Source organism: Diabrotica virgifera, chromosome 9 (genome assembly GCF_917563875.1).
Source record: "Diabrotica virgifera virgifera chromosome 9, PGI_DIABVI_V3a".
NCBI classification, from domain to species: Eukaryota; Metazoa; Arthropoda; class Insecta; order Coleoptera; family Chrysomelidae; genus Diabrotica; species Diabrotica virgifera.
Window position 1 is genome coordinate 223099163 of NC_065451.1, and position 19994 is coordinate 223119156.

The 19994-nt window shown below is 33.5% G+C and overlaps 1 protein-coding gene across 1 annotated transcript; it reads left to right on the forward strand.

Moving 5' to 3' along the window:
* Nucleotides 1–1802: 1802 nt before the first annotated feature.
* LOC114325008 (oocyte zinc finger protein XlCOF6-like) lies at nt 1803–10222 on the forward strand. The gene is made up of 3 exons (XM_028272934.2): nt 1803–2482; nt 7452–8231; nt 9253–10222. Exons 1-3 carry the CDS (start codon nt 1803–1805, stop codon nt 10220–10222), a joined length of 2430 nt encoding a protein of 809 aa, XP_028128735.2.
* The last annotated feature ends 9772 nt before the right edge of the window (nt 10223–19994 follow it).

Below are 19994 nucleotides of genomic sequence, written 5' to 3' on the forward strand. Positions count from 1 at the left end.
TTTTAAATTTTGAATCGTCAAAGAGGTCAAAAATTTGCAAATCTTTAAACTTCGAAAAAACGAGTATCTATTTGCATATATTAGTAGGTATCCAAAATTTCAAGATATACTTACTCGTTTTGCGAGATATGTATCATGTCGTTGTCTTTTTTGGGATGGTTCGGAAATATCAAGTGGATCCAAAACGTCACTGCGTATATATTGGAAACTACTATTATTACGAAAATCTCTGAGATTTTGCACCAGCTTTCGTATTCTATTTTTGGAGTAAATAATGTCAGTTGAGTAATTTTGAACAACAAGGAATATCTTGGGCAAACTCTGTCTTAAAAATATTTAAAAGAATATTAAAAGAGTAATTATTATATAATAAAGTTCTCAAACCGATTGCTTCACGGGTCGAGGTATCGCCACTTTCAAAATCATCGCCTTCGATAATAAAATCAAAAACTTCCAAAAGCTGTTCACGAAAATCTGCTACAGATAGTAAAACTACCAGAGATAATCTGCTTAGATAAAACTAACCGAGATTTAAAATTTCATCGCGCCTGACAAACTGTTCGCTTTTTTTTTCGAAACAAATTTGTTCTAAAGCAGTAATCCGTTTAGGTGACCTAAACTGGCAAGAAAAGACGATATTCTTTATTTTTTTACACGTATCATGTAAAACTAATTTCATTATATGCGCATAATAGTGAGTAAATAAAGCTTGTGATGCAATAGTTTTAACTTTTGCCTGGAGACCATTCAATTCACCACTCATCACAGCAACGCCGTCATAAGATTGCCCCAGTTTGCCCTACCAATTTATTTTTGATATCAAAAAATTTGAATCTGTTCTTTAAAACACCAAAAATATATTCTGCCTTATTGCTTTTACTCACATCTCTAAAACCTAAAAACCTCTCATAAATATTACCACGTAACGCGTATCGAACAACAATAATTGATAATTGTGAATGACATGATAATCAGAAGTTTCATCTACTTCCAGTGAAAAGCAAATGGTTTTCTAAATCTCAGATTCAACAACGTTATTCAAAATGTAACTATTTGATTATATGTATTAGTTCATTCTGTATTACGAATACACTTCGAATCAGAAAGTAAATAGGTATGTATTTCTAAAACAATTTTATTAATTCTCTATAATTACTTTGATTTTTAACAAATGCTTCGATCCATCATGTCCACTAAATGATAATTCCTGACAACTTAAAAAAATTACAATATCAATTAAACGACGTAAAACGGCGTGATTATTTTTGACAATTTCTGCCGATGCATGCTTCCAAATGAAACACCAACCTGCAGACCGAAATGTGCCGTACCTGCCGCTTAACCTGCCATGCCGATCTGCTATTGCCCACGGAGAGAATGTAATGTTCGCTTGCTCATCGACTTGTTATTTCGTTGAGTTTTACGTGTAAATCGTCAAGCTACGGAGTTTGGGACGGCTAGCCGAAAAGATGAATGGCTCGGATCATTCATTTTTTGAGAAGTCTGTTATGCGCAGGGATCACTTAACGCTCGGATTGATCAAATCCTTTTAAAAACCATGAATAAAATTTAGTCTGTATTATCTGATAGATTTTTTTTTATTTCACAGATACAAATATTAAAAAAATCTATATCTATAAATGTGTGGGTCGCCACTGCCGACACTGCCGACCCTGACCGGCCGCCACTGTGTATTTGTAAGCGCTTTATGGGGCATTCATTAGTTATGATTATTTAAACTGTTGTTCATTTACTAAGTCTAATAACTATATTTTTGTAGAATGAAGCTTGATTTTGTAGATATGATAATAAAAAAAGATGAAGAAATAGACAGATTCTTATCATCATTTACAAATAATGTTCAAAAGGAACTTCAGTCTATAATACACGATGACCAAAGATTTTATGAATGCAACGTTTGCGGAAATTTTGCACACCAAAATAAAGAAGTATTTTATGACCACATTAGAGAACATGAAAATAAAAAGTTCAAATGTCCTATATGTAAAGATCAGTTCACTACTTTTAGACAAGCGTACGAGCATCAGTTTAGTCATAAAAAACAGAAACCGTTTGAATGTGATATCTGCCAAGAAACATTCCATACTTCCTATGCGGAGAAAAGACACAAGAAAACTCACTATGATTGGCTACAAAGAGATGAAAGGCTAGACTGTAAGATATGTAAAAAGAACTATGCAAATTATTTTGATTTATACGAACACAATTCCTTGCATCACAACTGGCATCGTATGCAACTGCCTGTTCTGTGTGACATTTGTGGAAAAGATTTTCCATCGAAAAGGACCTTGAAGAAGCACAAAAAGAGTGATACACACTTAAAAGATGGTGCATTTCTTTGTCAAGTATGCTCAGAAAAGTTCAAGACTGAACAAGATCTACAAGAGCATCAATCTGTGCATGCAGGAGAGGAGAGATTTAAATGCAGTCACTGTGGGAAAAAGTTTCCTAATTTCTCTGCGTACAATTGTCACATCCGCATTTGCAGAAAATATCATCAATTTAATGAAAACGTTGTCAATGTGAATGCCTAATACCATATACATGCTATCTATACAGAGTGAGTTTTATGTATGGAAACCCTAAATTATCTCGGAAACGGCTTGCACGATTTTTATAGATTTTGGTGGGTAGGCGTTTTCTAATGCGGCCGATATTATAGTGATAATTACATTGTCAGATCTTCCATTTTTCTGTAAATCTAATGAACTTTCTTATTTCAAATGGAGCACTTAAATTCTTAAGAATTACTTAGTATTTTTCATGTTATATTCCCTATACCTAGATGCCATAATTTCGAAGTTATTGCTACATTTATTTAAAAAAAAATTTGGACCGGGTAGACATTATTTTACGTTCTTTGGGTCATAGGGAACAAAAAAGGTATTTTGTAATTTATCTCTAAAGTTAATCGTTTTCGAGTTACAAACGATTTAAAACTGAAAAAAATCGAATAATAACGATTTTCAAGGTTCAAAAACACAAGTAAAAATATAATTTTTGAAATTACGATGGACTTACATTCAAGCTCAACTCTTCTTCTAATAGCTTGCCATAAGATAGATTTTTGGCTCGTTTTATTCTAAAACATTGCTTTTTAATTGTCAGTGAAGTTCATATGAGAGGACGGGCGATCGGGCTGTATTAACAACAAACTAAAGAACAATGTTTTAAAATGAAACAAGCTCAAATTACTTATCGGTAACTAATAAAATAAGGATTGAACTTGAATTTGGGTACTTCGCAGTTTCAAAAATAAAATCTTTTATTTGTTTTTTTTTACCTTGAAAATAGTCATTATTCGATTTTTCAGTTTTAAATTGTTTATAACTTAGAAAAGATTAATTTTTAAGAAAAATTACAAAAAAAATTTCTTGTTCCCAATGATCAAAACAAGCTAAAATAATGTTTACCCGGGCCGAAAAAATTGATTTTTATAATTTGTTAAAATTTTTTTAAAAATAAATGTAGCAATAACTCCGAAATTATGGTATTTAGGTATAGGGAATATAGCATGAAAAATAATCAGTATTTCTTAAGGACTTCAAAACGCAAAAAATATACAGGGTGTTCCTTTTGAAAGAAGAAAGTTCATTAGTTTTCCAGAAAAACGGAAAATTTGACAACAATGTAATTAGCACTATAATATCGGCCGCACTAGAAAACCCTTACCCAGCAAAATCTATAAGAATCGTGCAAGCCCTTTCCGAGATGATGGTTTCCATACATAATATTCTCTCTGTATAGATTCGGGTTAGAACGTCATGCGACGTTGTCCGCTGCAAAATTGCCACCGCGTCCTATCATTACAATCTTCTTCTCCCAATCCTCGTTCGTTCATAGATCTTCTAACTCCTTCCATCCACGATTTCTTTGGTCTTCCTCGTTTCCTGTGTTCCGATGGTATCTATTTTGCTATTTTCTTTGGTAATCTTTCTTCTGACATTCTTTGAACATGCCCATACCATGTAGGCTGTTTTCTCTCTAAGCAGTCGGTCACAGTTTCTTTTAGACACATTTCTTCTTTTATTGTGTTGTTTAGAACGCTATTAAGTTTAGTTTTTCTAGCTGCTCGTCTAATGCTTCCATTTCTGTGGCTTCTATTTTCCTTATTTGATATTCTTTAAGACACCACGTTTCAGATCCGTGTTCTTTTTATCATTGTGTCATATATTCTCAATTTTTTTGTTTTCCTATTTCAGTACTCCATAATATTCCATTCAGAGATTTCATTAAATGTCTAACTTTATTTATTCTACTGTTTACCTCTGCGTCATCCGTTCCTCCTTTGTTAAAATTTATTCCCAGGTATCTACAGTCTTCACCTCGTTTTATTGTTCAGTAGTTTCCTCTCCTACGCAGAGGTAAAATGTCTTTTCCATGTTCATTATAAGACCCAATTTTTCAAATTCCTCATTCAATTTTCGTGTCATGTACTCGAGATCCTCTTTGTCATTTGCACATATTACTTGACCATCGGCAAATTAGAGGGTATACAAGCAAGTGTCATCGTCCTCCTGTATGCCCATTCCTTTGCATTTTGATTTCCACTGGTGGAGAGCTTCACAAATATCGATTTTAAACAGTGTCGGTGATATGCAACACCCCTGTCGTACGCCTTTATTGACTCTGAATGATTCCGATATTCTGTTGCCTAATTTTATCTGGGCTTCCATGTTGTTGCATATATTCCGAACAGCCTTTATGAATGTATGATCGATTGAAGTTTCCCGGAGTACCTGCCATAGTTTCGAGATAGTTATATTATATGCTTTTTCTAAATCTATGAATGTAAGGTGTGTTGATCTATTCCGTGCTAGTTTCTTCTCTGTAATTGGTTTCAAGCGGAAAACATTGTATATGCAAGATCTACCAGCTCGAAACCCGCTCTGCTCTTATTCTTCTTGGTTTTTGTATTCTTCTTCGACCATATCTCTGATTATTCTTCCATATATCCTACTCACCGTACTAGTTACTGATAGCCCTCGGTAGTTATTGCAGTCCAATTTGTTATCTTTTTTATGTATCAAGGTTATGAAAGCTGTTTTCCATTCCTCTGGGATGCTTTCTCCATTGACCTACTTTGTGAATATGTATGCAAGAGACCATATACTATTGATTATGAAAAAGGTTGATACTCACAATTTTTTTTCTTCTCCGATATTCCGAACAGCCTTTATGTGTGTATGATTGATTGAAGTTTCCTAGACTACCTGCCATAGTTTCGAGATAGGGATGTTATCATATGATTTTTCTAAATCTATGAATGTAAGGTATGTTGATCTATTCCGTGCTAGTTTCTTCTCTATAATTTGTTTCAAGCGGAAAACATTGTATATGCAAGATCTACCAGCTCGAAACCCGCTTTGCTTTTATTCTTCTTGGTTTTTGTATTCTTCTTCGACCATATCTCTGATTATTCTTCCATATATCCTACTCACCGTACTCGTTACTGATAGCCCTCGGTAGTTATTGCAGTCCAATTTGTTACCTTTTTTATGTATCGAGGTTATGAAAGCTGTTTTCCATTCCTCTGAGATGCTTTATCCATTGACGTTACTTTGCGAATCTGTATGCAAGATACCATATACTATTGATTATGAAAAAAGGTTGATACTCACTCAATTGACTTTGTCTGACCATCTTTTCCTCGGTCGTCCCAATGATCTTCTTCCATTTGGCGATTTGTCTCTTGCTATTCGTACTTGTTATTTTCTGTCATTCTTTCTATGTGTTGATTCCATTCTATTTTTCTTCTTTTGGTCCACATGTTTATTTACTCTTTAACACATCTCGCTCGTATTTCCTCACTTCTTACTCTGCCTTTGGGTGTTATTGTTATTGTTATTTTTCGTAAGACATTCATTTTGTGTTTTCGCCATAGCTGCTCTTGTTTCCGCTGTGTACGTCATTATAGGTCTTATTGTTGATTTATATATTCTGGTTTTCGTTTCTGTTGTATGGTATTTGTTTCTCCAGATTGTGTTGTTGAGACATCCTGCTGCTCTGTTCGCCATGTTTCCTTGTTTTTGTACTTCTTTTTCCACTTTTCCATAGATTGACAGTTTTATTCCCAAGTATTCCGTTAACGTCCAGTTTACATCGTCTCGGTTTCGCTGATATCGAGTTTCGCTGATATAATGGTACTTACCACGCATCCACTCTCGACCACAGCGTCACGCAAAATGGTTTGTGACGGGCTTGCTAATGCTGGGAGGGCCAAAACCGGAAAAGGTAATAACGACACAGGCGCAGTATCTAGATTTTAAGATAACTATAGTTTATGACATTATTTAACATTGAAGACAACGCATAAAGGAACGTGTTAAACAAAAAACGATTTTTAATTTTTTTTAAATGAATTAAAATTAAGTTAGAATTAAGATTAAGTTTTTAAATTTTTGATTTTAAAATTAGGTATAATTTAGAATGAAAATCAAGTTTTTGAATTTAAGAAAACTAAAATTTTCTGTCTGTATGTTGTATTGCAAAATTTAATAAAACTATTGGAAAAGCTATAGAGTAATGTGTATGTAATGAGCTCTTCCTCTCCTTTTTCCTACCAGTTATATTTATATTTTGTCAGTAGGTTTAATCACAGTTGTAAAAATAGTTAAAAAAATATTAATCCATTTACTCACGGCTTTGCTCCAAATTTTAAAGAACCGCTTGGATAAACATCAAATTTAGCATACACATAGAATAGCTAACATGTCAAAGAAAAAAAGTGATATTGTGCCGATGTGTGCTTGTGCCCACATTCACCCCTTCTCGGGGGTGAACAAAATTACGTTCAAATTAAGTCCGGAAATCGACAGCCTGACTAATTCTAAGCAACTTTTGTTCTAGAGAGTTAAACTTTAAATATCTCGAAAACTAATGACTTTATCGTTACGAATAAAGAGTGTATTATTTACATAGGATGTATTGAAGAATCGAAATATTTTGCTAAAGTAGCAATTTCGTCAGTGGCGTAGAATTTGGGCACGGCCAACCATTCACTGTCCCATGTCGTACTCTTCTGGTAGCAGCCAGGAACATTTATTTATCATAAGTTAGTAGGGTGTATAGTTTGCACCTAAACTTTCTGCCAAGTATGACAAGAAAATGTCGAATAGTTTTAAATTACTGAGTAAAAATAGTTATATATTACATTTTTAAATAAAACACCCTGTAACTTAGTAACGAGCCACATTTTATATAAGTGATTTGGGTTAAATTTTAATATTTTAAGGTCTAGAAAGTACAACTTAAGAGAGTTGGCCATTATTAATGAATCACCCGGTATATTAAATAAAATTAAATCTAATCGAATGGAATCGAATTGAATTGAACTGAATATAATCGAATCTATAAAAAGTATTCACTTCTGTCGGCACTCAGCAAGTGCTCTATTTTTTTTTGTTGATCTAAGATTTATTTTGTTTTAGTGCGAAGTATGAATTTGTAGATACGGCAATGATAACAGAAGATGACATAGATGTGATTATACAAACAGAAGAGAAACCAAAAAAACCAAAGCGCAAAAGAGGCATGAGAGACATCCTCGCTAAAATGACTCCAGAAGAGTATGAAAAATATCTCATCCAGCCTGCCGACTCTGATGTACCACTAAATTGTGACAAATGCTTCATTACTTTTAAAAATAACGTTGAAAAGGGCCTCCATTCTATAAAACACAATGAAAAAGGATTCTATGAATGCCACGTTTGTGAAGATTTTGTACACCAGACCAAACAAGCATTTGATATCCATATCAGGGACCATGAAGGTATCAAAAAGTACAAGTGTCCAATTTGCGAAAGACAGTTTACTACGATAAGGCCTGCATACGAACACCAGTATTCACACAAGGATGAAAAGCCTTTCGAGTGCGATATTTGTCATAGAAAATTCCCATCATCGCATTCAGCGAAGAATCACAAAAACATTGCTCACTACGAAATGCTAAATGGGCAAAAATACGAAAAATATGATTGTAAAATATGCAACATTCATTACGCTGGCCATGCTGGTTTGGCTAACCATAACTTCAAGTTCCACAAAGATCTGTGCAGGCTTAAACCAGCATTATGTGATATATGCGGGAAAGAGTTTATAACTAAGTATACTTTGAAGAAACATAAGGCCTCTCATTCGGAGGAGATGCCTTTTGCCTGCGATCTGTGCCCGAAAAAGTTCGCGCGTCCAGCAGGACTTAAGCAACATCAGTTAGTGCATACAGGGGAAAAACCCTATACCTGTGAATACTGTGGGAAGAAGTTTGCACATAATTCATCATACAACAACCATATAAGATTACATATTGGCTACAAACCATTTGCATGTGTCATTTGTGGGAAAAAGTATACTGCTGGAGGAAATTTGAAAGTTCATATGGCCAATAACCATAGTTCTTATAACCTAAAAAAATAAATGTTTGAATTATCAGTCTCTATTGTTTTGTCAATTTTCTAGTATATTTTTGTATCGACAACTATGTAAATGATATTTCAAAAATTTCAATAATGACCCTAAATAGGATTTCCGGTCCTTATAAAAGTATCATACCGAACGATAAGAAATATTTACTTCAATAAATGTAATTTGAAAAATGAGAATTACACTTAGTCATGGTTTTTTGATGGAATAAAGTACAATCCAAAGAATTAAGCAGTTAATTTTTGTCCTCGTAATTACTTTTAAGTGTTGATATTGCAATTTCTAAATTTTGTTTAGTCACAATAAAAGATTCAGTCAATTGTAACGGTTGATCTCTCAGAAGTGTCTTCAAATAATACAATTTTTACCTAGAAGATTGTAATTTGGCAATATTTAACATAAGTGCTGTAAATAAATCAAAGAATGAATGACATTCTTGAGCGTCAGAAAAAGGTTTAATGGTAATGTCTGGAAGTTTTACATTAGAAAACTGATTTTGAGAAATGTTTGAAACTAGAGAATCATCAGCGTGATCCACTAAATTTAATAATTTAGCCAAAATGATCTCAAAACGGTCGACAGTTTCCATTTCTGATGATACAGTTTTCTTTTCTGATATTTCAGAATTATTATTTATTTCATTTATTTTTCGGTGCTGTCATGTTGTTTAGCATGCGATATGTTCGTAATTCTTTGATATTGATTTTTTCCTATGTCTTCAAAGTTTCCTTTGAATTTTGTAACAGATAGATAATAAAAAGTAAGTAAACACATACTTAAATTCATATTTCTAATAAAACTTTTTTTTAGAAAAAAGAAAAAGAAATCTTCGACGAAGGTAAAAGTAGAAAAGAATAAAGACAAGACATCCAAGCCTAACAAGACTAACAAAAAGAACGGTACTACTAGAATCTATACGAAACGACCAAGGTATAAAACCAAAGTTAAAGATGAACCGCTGACGTGTACAATATGCCAAACAATATTTAAGAATAATTTAGAGTTCGCCTTACATTCCAAAGATCATAGCAAAGATGGCAACTACACTTGTCACCTTTGCGATTATTCTTATAACTTTAAGTACCCTTTTACCGAACACATGCGAGAGCACGATGGTGTTCTTAAGTTTAAGTGTAAAGGATGTACCAAGGTCTTTAAGTACGCCAAGGATGCTTTAGAACACGGCAATTTGCACACAGGGGAGAAGCCTTTTACCTGTGAGGAATGTGGCCTTGGTTTCCCTCTATCCAAAAGCCTGGTGACGCATATAAAGAAAAAACACAGCAAAACTATCAAAGAGGAATCAACGCAGAGCTGTGTGATTTGTGCCAAAGAATACAAAAGCCACTCAGGGTTGGTACGGCATTACTCGGCTAGCCACAAAGAACTTGGTTATGATTATTCAGTAGTTTGTGACATATGCGGAAAAACATTGTCCACGAGGAACAAGCTGAAGTACCACAGAAGGTCGCATACAGGTTTCAAACCATACGAATGTAAGATTTGCCACAAAAGCTTTTCTGTAAAAGCTAGATTGGATGGTCATATAAGAGTCCATACGGGGGAGAAACCATATGTTTGCAAATATTGTGACAAAAAGTTTGCTCATGCTGCACCTTTTCGATACCACGTAAAGACCCATACTGGTGAGAGGTCCCATTTCTGTCTTAACTGCAAAAAAGGTTTCATTTCTTTGAGTAATATGAAGATTCATATGAAGAGTTGTCATACGAGTGAAGCAAATGTTAAGAGCGAACCGTTTGAGTTGGCTCGGGTATGATAGTTTAGTACAATATAGTTGAGTGATGGAAAAAATATTTTTTTCCAGATAAGTCAATACTACGATGCGTTTTATAGACCAAATGCTATAGAGCCCAATGGTCGTTGTAAACATTTTGTAAAGTGCCTTCTTAAACGTTAAGTTTTAGTACATTTTTTTATGTTCTTGGTGGATTGTGTCTTTAAATATTTTGAATTAACTTGATGTGTGTAAATGATAGAAATCAACATGATGTTCAAACGCATACCAAAGGAAATCCCAGCTCCAGGGGACATGAGATTCCTAGAGTAGGGTAATATTATGTCCAAAGATCAAACAAGTCACGCCTTGTAGAGCCAGTACCTCCCTGACCCCACTAGATACCTCTAAATCCCTCCCCAATGGAAGACATAACGCTGAAGAGATTTATTTTTAACTTTGGATGTCATGGGAAATGGGCCATCCGAGAGGTCCTTTTACAGTGATGCCTCTTTCGTAGGGTTTTTATTATGCGCCTGTCTTCCTGGTTTATCCAGTCTTTTGTGAGTCCTCTAGAACTGCCTGTTCTCCAAATATGTGCGTGACCAACGAGCTAGTAACCTTGGTTTTTCACCTGGTCACTGGCTCTTCTTAGTAAGGCTTTGATGATGCTGTTGCCATTCTTAACTTCGTTTTTAGGCTTAACTTGTTATTTCTTCTAATAAGAGATCTTAGCGTGCTTTTTAATGTATTGCTCTTAGTGATAACGCTATTGAGATGTGGTGTGGATATCATTCTTTTTTCCATTATTACCCCTAAATATTTTGCTTAGTTGGATCATCCTTTGTGTGTGTTGAATATTCTCCCTTAGCAATCTGGACTTCCAAATCTTTTTGGACTAACTGTGATTCCTCTGGGCTTACTGCGATTATCCAATGAATGCACCCATCTTCCAACTGATTTAGAGTATCTAATAAGCATCTTTTCGTTGGGTTTTTATCCAGACTTCTCATTACTATTGCTGTGTCATCGGCATATAGAATAAGCGTGGTTCGCGGGGTGCTTAGTGTGTCAGCGGTATATATATATATATATATATAGTATACAGAAAGGGCGACAGTCATCCTCCCTATGGTACTGCAGCCTCTATCATGTAGACTCAAGTCAAGTCAAATTTATTGATCACATGCGACATTATACAAAGTATGTACATGTATGAGACAAGTCAAAGTTACAGACATACATCTTAAAAGTATATAAATTAATAAATACGATAAACCATACTTAAAAGTTATTTTTAGAATATGGCTCTAGCTCACAAATGTATTGATGTACACACCTCCGAAAGTTTGGCTGATGTAAATTCATTCGTATATCTATTGGCAATTTGTTAAAGAAACTTATGGCTGCATAATGTGTGCTACCTTCCAACAAAACAGAACGATGTTGTGGAAGCATAAAGTGATTGTCTCTGAATCTTTTTGAATAAACATTGTTAAATTGAAATTTATTAAATTCATAAATTTTGCAATGTAAATACATTATACACGAAAATATATACAGACCAGGAATTGTAAGAATATTGTTTTGTCTAAAGATGCCTCTACAAGAATCTCTAAATTTCATTTTATACATTATCCTAATAGCTCTTTTCTGAAGTACGAATATCTGCTCTAATTCAGAGGTACAACCCCAGACTTCAATGCCATATTTGGCTGAGTAAAAATGGACAAAGTATACTGTTTTTAATATTGATGTATTAAAGAGACGTGAAAGAATTCTCAATGCATAACATGCGCTACTTATATTAATCTGGATTTCAAATTAGAAATGTGGTTTGACCATTTACAATTACTTCTAAAAGGGTCCCCCAGCAGCTTCGTGCAGTCTGTTTTATCTATCGCTGCTTGTATAGTGGCTTGATGGTTTAATAAATTATTTGACGTGAAAATCATATACTTTGATTTCTCTTCATTCAAAACTAGTTTGTTGGATAAGAAATAACTGTTGATGGTGGATAGTATCTGTGTAGTTTTATATTGCAAATAAACTTCAAGCAAATAGACTTTAAATAAGACGTGTCCTATGTGAACCCTGAACTTTCCACTCGCTAGATGGGACGAGATAATGAATGTCATTGCCTTGCTGTATCCAAGTTGGCTCATTTTGTGAATAATCCTTTCATCCCACACTTTGCACCAGGAGTGCAGTAACAGTGTATTTCGTCTGGTTAAATATCTAGTGTATCCATAGTCCTTTATTTTATATATCAGTTTTTTGTACCTTTTGCTTTAATCATTAAAGATTTGTGAGGCGTCTTATATTAGTTATTTTAGTTAATTATCCCATATTATTAAAGTACCAATCCGAACACTACAGACGGACAGATACTGTTTTGATTGTTTGACACAATGAGGATCTGTAAAATTCCATTTTTTATTTCTGGCACTGAAATACCTTTGGAATGGCATAATGATCATGTTAAGAAAAATATTGTTTGCATTATTACTTGTAGTTTGTTACTAGTGCTTGTGAAATTGTATTTATAGTTTCGTTTGTATTATTATTTTTGTAAAAAGTAAGAGGTCTCGTCATTTGGGAAGGGAGGAATTTGCATATTACAGTCGAACCAGCTTATTGGAATAGTCTTCATGCCAAGCAAAAGTATTCCTATATCCGGGATATTCTAATAACCGATCATTGGTTGCTTGTATAGACGTTTCGGGACCTCAAATTTCTATTCCTTAAACCGGGATATTCCTTTAACCGGTATTCTAGTAAGCGGGTTCGACTGTATTGCACTGTATAGATGTCAAAATTTGAAGTTTCTTCCTAAGCCACGCCTGGGCATTAGATAAATTCAATACTAGTAGCAAATTTCAATGTCAGTAACCAATCACTAACTTTAAAGACGGTTCTTAGACAATTTTTAGATACGCTATAATATGCAAATTAGTGCCTTCACAGATGACGGGACCTCTGTGTTAATATAATTTTAGTTAAAGGTGTATAGTTTATTTAAATAAAACAACATACTTTTTAAATCGGATATTATTTAAATAAAACAACATACTTTTTAAACCGGATTTTTTGCACAATCTTACTCAAAAAGGACCCCTTTTAATAAAGTTGCATGTTGCCAGGTCCAAAAGTGGGTCAAATTTTTTTAAACGTTTATTTTTTGTTTTTTCCTAAAACTAATTTTTTGCATCGGACAAATTTCTTTAGGTTTTTTGTATCATTCCAAATAGAAAAGACCTGAAGTGACTTTTCTGTAAATGTGATAGTTTTCGAGATATAAGCGATTATAATTTTAAAAATTGCAAAATCGGCCATTTTAACCCTCAAAAACAATGTGAAACACCAAAAATTTCAGTGATAGCAAGGTACGTAGATATTCTAAGAATATCGATTAATGAAATCCCAAAGAGCTTTTTACAACACAATATCGAAAACCCCTTTGTTTTTTAATTGCTAATCAAGCGGAAGCGACACTATTTTCAACCGTTGCATGTGTATATGTAATCGGAGAACATTTTAAGTTTAAAAAAATGTTTAAAATTTTTTTTGACACATTTTTGACCCTGGCAACATGCAAATTTGTTAAAAGGGGATATTTTCAAGCAAGATGGTGAAAAAAATGAATCGAAATATTATTCCGCACATATATTTACGCATGTTACATATATATGCAACGGTTACCAATCAAGCGCACGCTTGATTGGCAATTAAAAAACAAAGGGGTTTTCGATATTGTATTGCAAAAAACTCCTTGGGATTTCATCAATCGATGTTCAAAGAATATCTTCTTACCTTGGCAACATCGAAATTTTGAGTTTTTCGCATAGTTTCTGAGGGTTAAAAATGGCCGATTTCGCAATTTTTTAATTTTTAATCGCTTATATGTCAAAAACTATCAATTTTAGAGAAAAGTCACTAAAGACCTTTTCTGTTTGAAATTATCCAAAAAATCTAAAAAAACTTTGTTCGACGCGAAAAAAATAATTTTAGGAAAAAAACAAAAAAAAACGTTTAAAAAAATGTTTACCCACTTCTGGGCCTAGCAACCTGCAAATTTGTTAAAAGGGGTCCGTTTTGAGTAAGATTGTACAAAAAATCCGAATCGGAATATTTTTCCTAGCGGATGCGCAGTGGCTTTTTGCACTAGGAGTCTATTGTTTGTGTAATGTAAGTAGCAATTGTTGCTATTCAGGGGGATTCATTAAGAATGTCCAATCTCTGAGTTTGTAGATTCTAGACCTCCAAATATTGAGATTTAACTCAAATTACTTAAATAAAATGTGGCTCCTTACTGAGTTACAGGGTGTTCTCTTCTCTTCTTCTTCTTAACTTAGGCGAAATTCATTAGTCTCTGGCACTTGGTCATAAGACATTTGTACCAAACAACAGGGTGTTTTATTTAAGAATTTAAAAACTAATTGTACCCAGTACTTTAAAACTATTTGACATATCATTATCATACTTGGCAGAAAGTGTGGGTACTGTACTGTATACTACTAAATTATAATAAATAAAAGTTTCTAGCTACTACCAGACTCTTACGGCAGGTGATAGTAACTGGTTGACCCTTCCCAAATTCGACGCCACTGGGGGAATTACTATTTAGCGCAATTTTTCGATTCTACAATATGTAAATAATATACTCTTTATTAACGATAAAGTTATTATTTTTCGAGCTATTTGCAGTTAAAAATGAAACGTTACAATTATTTTGATTAATGTATTGTGTCGCTTTATTTTTAACTTCAAGTATCTCGAAAACTAATAATAATTTTATCGTTACGAATAGTAGGGGAGGGAAGTACGCTAACTGTGCAGTCACTCGAGCGCTTTGGAGACCTATTGATTTGTGAAGAGTAGGTTCTAAAACCAAAAAAAGTTAAGCAAAGTTTTCCATTTCAGTGGGGACTTTCCATTTTTAATTTAATTTTCCATTTCCAACAATCGTTTTTTCCGATTATAGCGCCATTTATCCATAATTTGAAATAAAAGTTACTTATTTTTACGTAAGGATCCGAATCTGCAATAAAAAATGGGGGCTCCTATTTAAAATTTTAAAGTAAACCCACCTCCGTGGGGGTCATGTTTGATGCCATTTGATGGATTTTTCAAACATATCGAATAAGTGTATTTTTCAGTTTTTCGATCTGATGTTCATTTCGCGAAATATCGCGGGATTCGTATTTAAAATTTTAAATTTACCCCCCACCCCTCTCCGCGGGGAGTCGTGTTTGGTATCATTTGATAGATTTTTGACAAATATTGAGCACGTATTTTTTAGTTTTTAGATCTATCGTTTATTTCGCGAAATATTCGCTTTTTTCTTGTGAAATTTTGTGACACCCATTTCCTTACGCCTTGCCCAAGTCATCAGATTTTTGAAATATACACTGTTTTGCATGTACTTAACTTACCTTATCTTAATCTGACGATTTCGAGTTTTTCTAAGGATAGACTTTTTTTTCGGCCCCCCTTAACGAACTCCCCTGTGTTTAGAGCCAATATATGGTAGAGGTACATCTACAGGGTGCCAGTTTCTCCCCATATGATAATTTGACGCGCTCGAGTTACTGAAAAAATCCTCGCCTGGGCTCCCCCTACCAGAATGAAGAGTATATTATTTACTTAGAATGTATTGGAGAATCTAAAAACTACACTACAATAGCAGTTCCGTAAGTGACGTAGAATTTAGTTAGGAAGGGTCAACCAATCACTTTCCCCTGTCGTACGCCTCTGGTAGTAGCCATAAACGTCAGCGTTACCACATTTAGTAGATTTCTACTTTTTTGGTAGATTTTTGACATTTTTGTAAGAATTTTAGTAGGTAATATTTTTTAGTAGATTTTTGGTAGATTTCAACATTTTGTTATGAATACAATGAAATTTGCTTTTTTTAGTATATATCACAGTTTTAAATTAATTTTAAAGTTTTCGCTTTCTTGTTCCAAAAAAAGCTGACAACGTCGCTTTTCTTTCGTCATCGTCATGAGCACGTGTGAAACAGGAAACAACCAGAAATGGCTTCCGACTTCCTATCTCTTCCTTCGTCTTCGGCTCTTACTTACTTTACTTTTTACTTCCTTTCCAATTCTAATTTGTGCCTCCTGCTCGTCTGGGTTGTTTGTTAGTAAACATATAAATATAAACATAACCTCTATTTGGTCAATATTATAGTTATTTTGTGCTCTAAAATTATTGTATAAGTGGAATTTACTTACATTAACAATTTAAGAATGCTTTAATTATAATTGTAGACTTTAATTCCTGAAGTGGACTTTACTTACATTTGTAATTTACAATTTAAGATTTTTTAAATTATAGACAAAATAAAAATTTCATATGACAGATGACTTTTAGATGATGGCCGTTTTCGATTTTTAATCGATAGTTATCAATATTGAATAATTACTAAATCGGTAAACTTTTGATTTGTTTTATATGGATATAATTACAAAATACTACTGAATTTCACTTTTTGACATAAATTTAATTAATAATAACGTACATTTTGTACAATATTTTTAATAATTAACAAAAAAAAAATTAAGTTCACTCAAATAAATAATCGATTACTGCCATCAAATTCAGATAAATTTCTAACTATAGCTGTTGTTTTCATTATAAAAAAAATCATAAATTATTTATATGTACAAATATGTTAATAAAGTTTTAGTATACTTTAGTTTTTGATTTAGTAGATTTTAGTTTTTGATTTAGTAGATTTTAGTAGATTTTGGCCAAAGATGCGGTAGATTTCGTAAATAAAATGTGGCAACGCTGATAAACGTTCATTTAACATAATTTAGTAAGCGAACGTTCACATTATAAGAATTTCGACCCTGAGATGGTTAAAATCTACATAGTGGCTCGAGCATCTTTCTCCCTTCACCGAATGTTTCAAGCGGTGAAGCGAGAAAAATTCCATAATATGATAGCTCGAGCCACTATGTAGATTTTAACCATAGCACGGTCGAAATTCTTATAATATGAAATAACACTAAGGTGTACAGTACCTACCTACCCTTTCTGCCAAGTATGATTAGGATACGGTTGAAGTGCTGGGTAGAAATAATTTTTAAATTTTTAAATAACCACCCTGTAACTCAGTAAGGAGCCATATTTTATTTACGTGATTTGGGCTAAACATTAATATTTTAAGGTCTAGAATCTACAACTCAGAGATTGGCATTCTTAATGAATGTATACAGGGTGTCCCCGAAAATAGTGCGTTCCTTTAAGGTATGGATATAATACGCTATTTAGAACAAAAAAGTTCTATAACATTTTTTTCCAAAGTTAACCGTTTCCAAGAAAAAAATTACATTGTTCTATATATAAGTGAATTTTTATTTTCATAAATTTGAATGACATGGCAACGTAGCCTAGAAGAACTTGTTTATTTACTATTAAGGTGTGATTTTTGGGGTTGTTTATTTACTATTAAGGTGTGATTTTTGGGGTTTGACATCATAGGTACTAATCTGCAAAATAATGGATATGGGTTTGGTTGATATGACCTACAAACCTACTTTTTTAATCTAGATTTTTGAGTTGCGCGTTGTTGCCAGGCTTCAATTTGCATATCAAAATGTATTTTCGTTTTTTGGTCAAACGGATGAATTTAGAAAAAAATGTTATAAGACTTTTTTGCTATACATTGTGCCTTCTATCTATACCTTTAAAGAACGCACTATTTTTTGGGACACCCTGTATAGTCCATTTAGAGAGGTTCTCTCCGGGCCAGCAACCCCATAGTTGGGAGTTCTGCGTTTCCATCGTATAAATTACGTTAAAATTCATACATCGTAATATATTATAATATTATCTACAATACCGTAGTATAATAACAACTTTGTACTATTTAAACGGTTTTCACACCTATATTGTAGTGGCTCAACCATGTATACCTTGTAAGTAGCACCGTTGATGGAATTGTCATTCCAAAAAGTGTCCTTTTTAATAAATATTCCTTTCATAGAGGATTTTTTAATAAATTTTAGTTTTAAAAGCACCAAGTGCTAATCTCATCTCAAAGCTGTAGATCAAATGCTGTTTAGTTTTGAAATTATACTTCTTTAGACGCGATTGGGAAAAATGTTGAGAGTGAATTTTTATAAATACCCCCGCATGTGCACACAGACAGTATGGAGTTCAGAGAGTATCTTTCAAGATACGTATGTATCAGTGCAAATAAAGTGCGAAAAAAATATTGGTGTTTTTAGTAAATATATTTATTATAATTTTTGTGTGTTTGGGTTTGTCTTTCTCGGAAATAAGATAATAAGACAAGTTGTATTAAAATGTTTTTATATACTTCATTTGGTCTTTGTCACTATTTCCGAAAAATCTTATAATCCTTTATAAACAACGTTTATAGGTCAGTGGCAGAGCACTCGACTGCAGATCGAGAGGTCCCCGATTCAAACCTGAGTGTTCCCTATTTTTTTTTTGTGTACACAAATGTGTGTATTTTTTGTGTGTATTTTTTTACGTGTGTACAAAGTACACACACATATTCTTTTTTTTAAGTGGTTTTGCATGCAGCATCTCAACATAATATAACCTAATCGATTGTAATTTTAATGAGTGATTTAATGAGTGATTAAAAATGGTAAGTTTTACAAATAAATACATATATTCGTATTTTTAATAAAACCGTTTTTTAGAAAAAAAAAATATAAGTGCAAGATATGTAACAAGGGGTGCTACAATAAACGAGAAGCTTTACAACACGAAAATTTGCACACGGGTGATAAGCCTTTCAGTTGCGAACAGTGTGATCGTAGCTATCCTTTGTCTCAAACCCTGAAGAATCATATAAAGCGAGAACACAGTAAAACTGTCACAGAAGTAAAAACGCACAGTTGTGTGGTTTGTTTTAAAGTATACCAAACTGAGTCCGGTGTACTTCGACACTACTCCTCCAACCACAAAGAACTTGGTTATGACTATTCAGCTGCTTGTGACATTTGTGGAAAGACTTTTTCCTCAAAGCAGTCACTGAAGTTACACGAACGGGCCCATACAGGCTTCAAACCCTACGAATGTAACATTTGCAACAGAAGTTTTTCCAAAAGAGATTTGTTGAGACAACATACAAGAGTCCATACGGGGGAGAAACCATATGTCTGTAATTATTGCGACAAAAGGTTTGCTCAGGCTGCTCCGTATCGATACCACCTAAAGACGCACACTGGTGAGAAGTGTCATTTTTGTCGTAACTGTCAAAAAGGGTTCATATCATTGAGTACTATGAAGATTCATGTGAAAACATGTCGTATCCTAACATATGAAGATGACAGTGAAGTAAAGGTTAAAAGTGAACCTTTAGAGTGAAAATGAAAGACAGTTTATATTTCCTTTCGACTCAGAGGTGATAGACAATCTCAAGACAGCTGTTTCTGTCTTACGACGACACCAGTGGAGTTTTCTCGTTTCTTTAAAAAATGTCGCTGCAGGGTCCCAAAAGAGAATTTTAAACTATTTTTGAAATTCCACATAAACAGACAGTCTTCAAATTGTTCAAGTTGTTTAAATAAAAAATAATACATCATGGATAATTTTATTTAGTTGTCAACATTGGTCATTCGCTTTTGGCCACTGTCGTTATTGACCGGTTATTGATGAAAACTCTAATTTTATGTTATTTTTTTTACAATATTGGCCAATAGCTAATTTTATTGTCGTTAAAGGCCGGGCATTGTCGTTAATAACCAGGGAAAACCAATATTTAGGACAATGTCCGGTCTTTAACGTAAATGTCCAATTTACATTGTTGTCCGTAGGTAACATA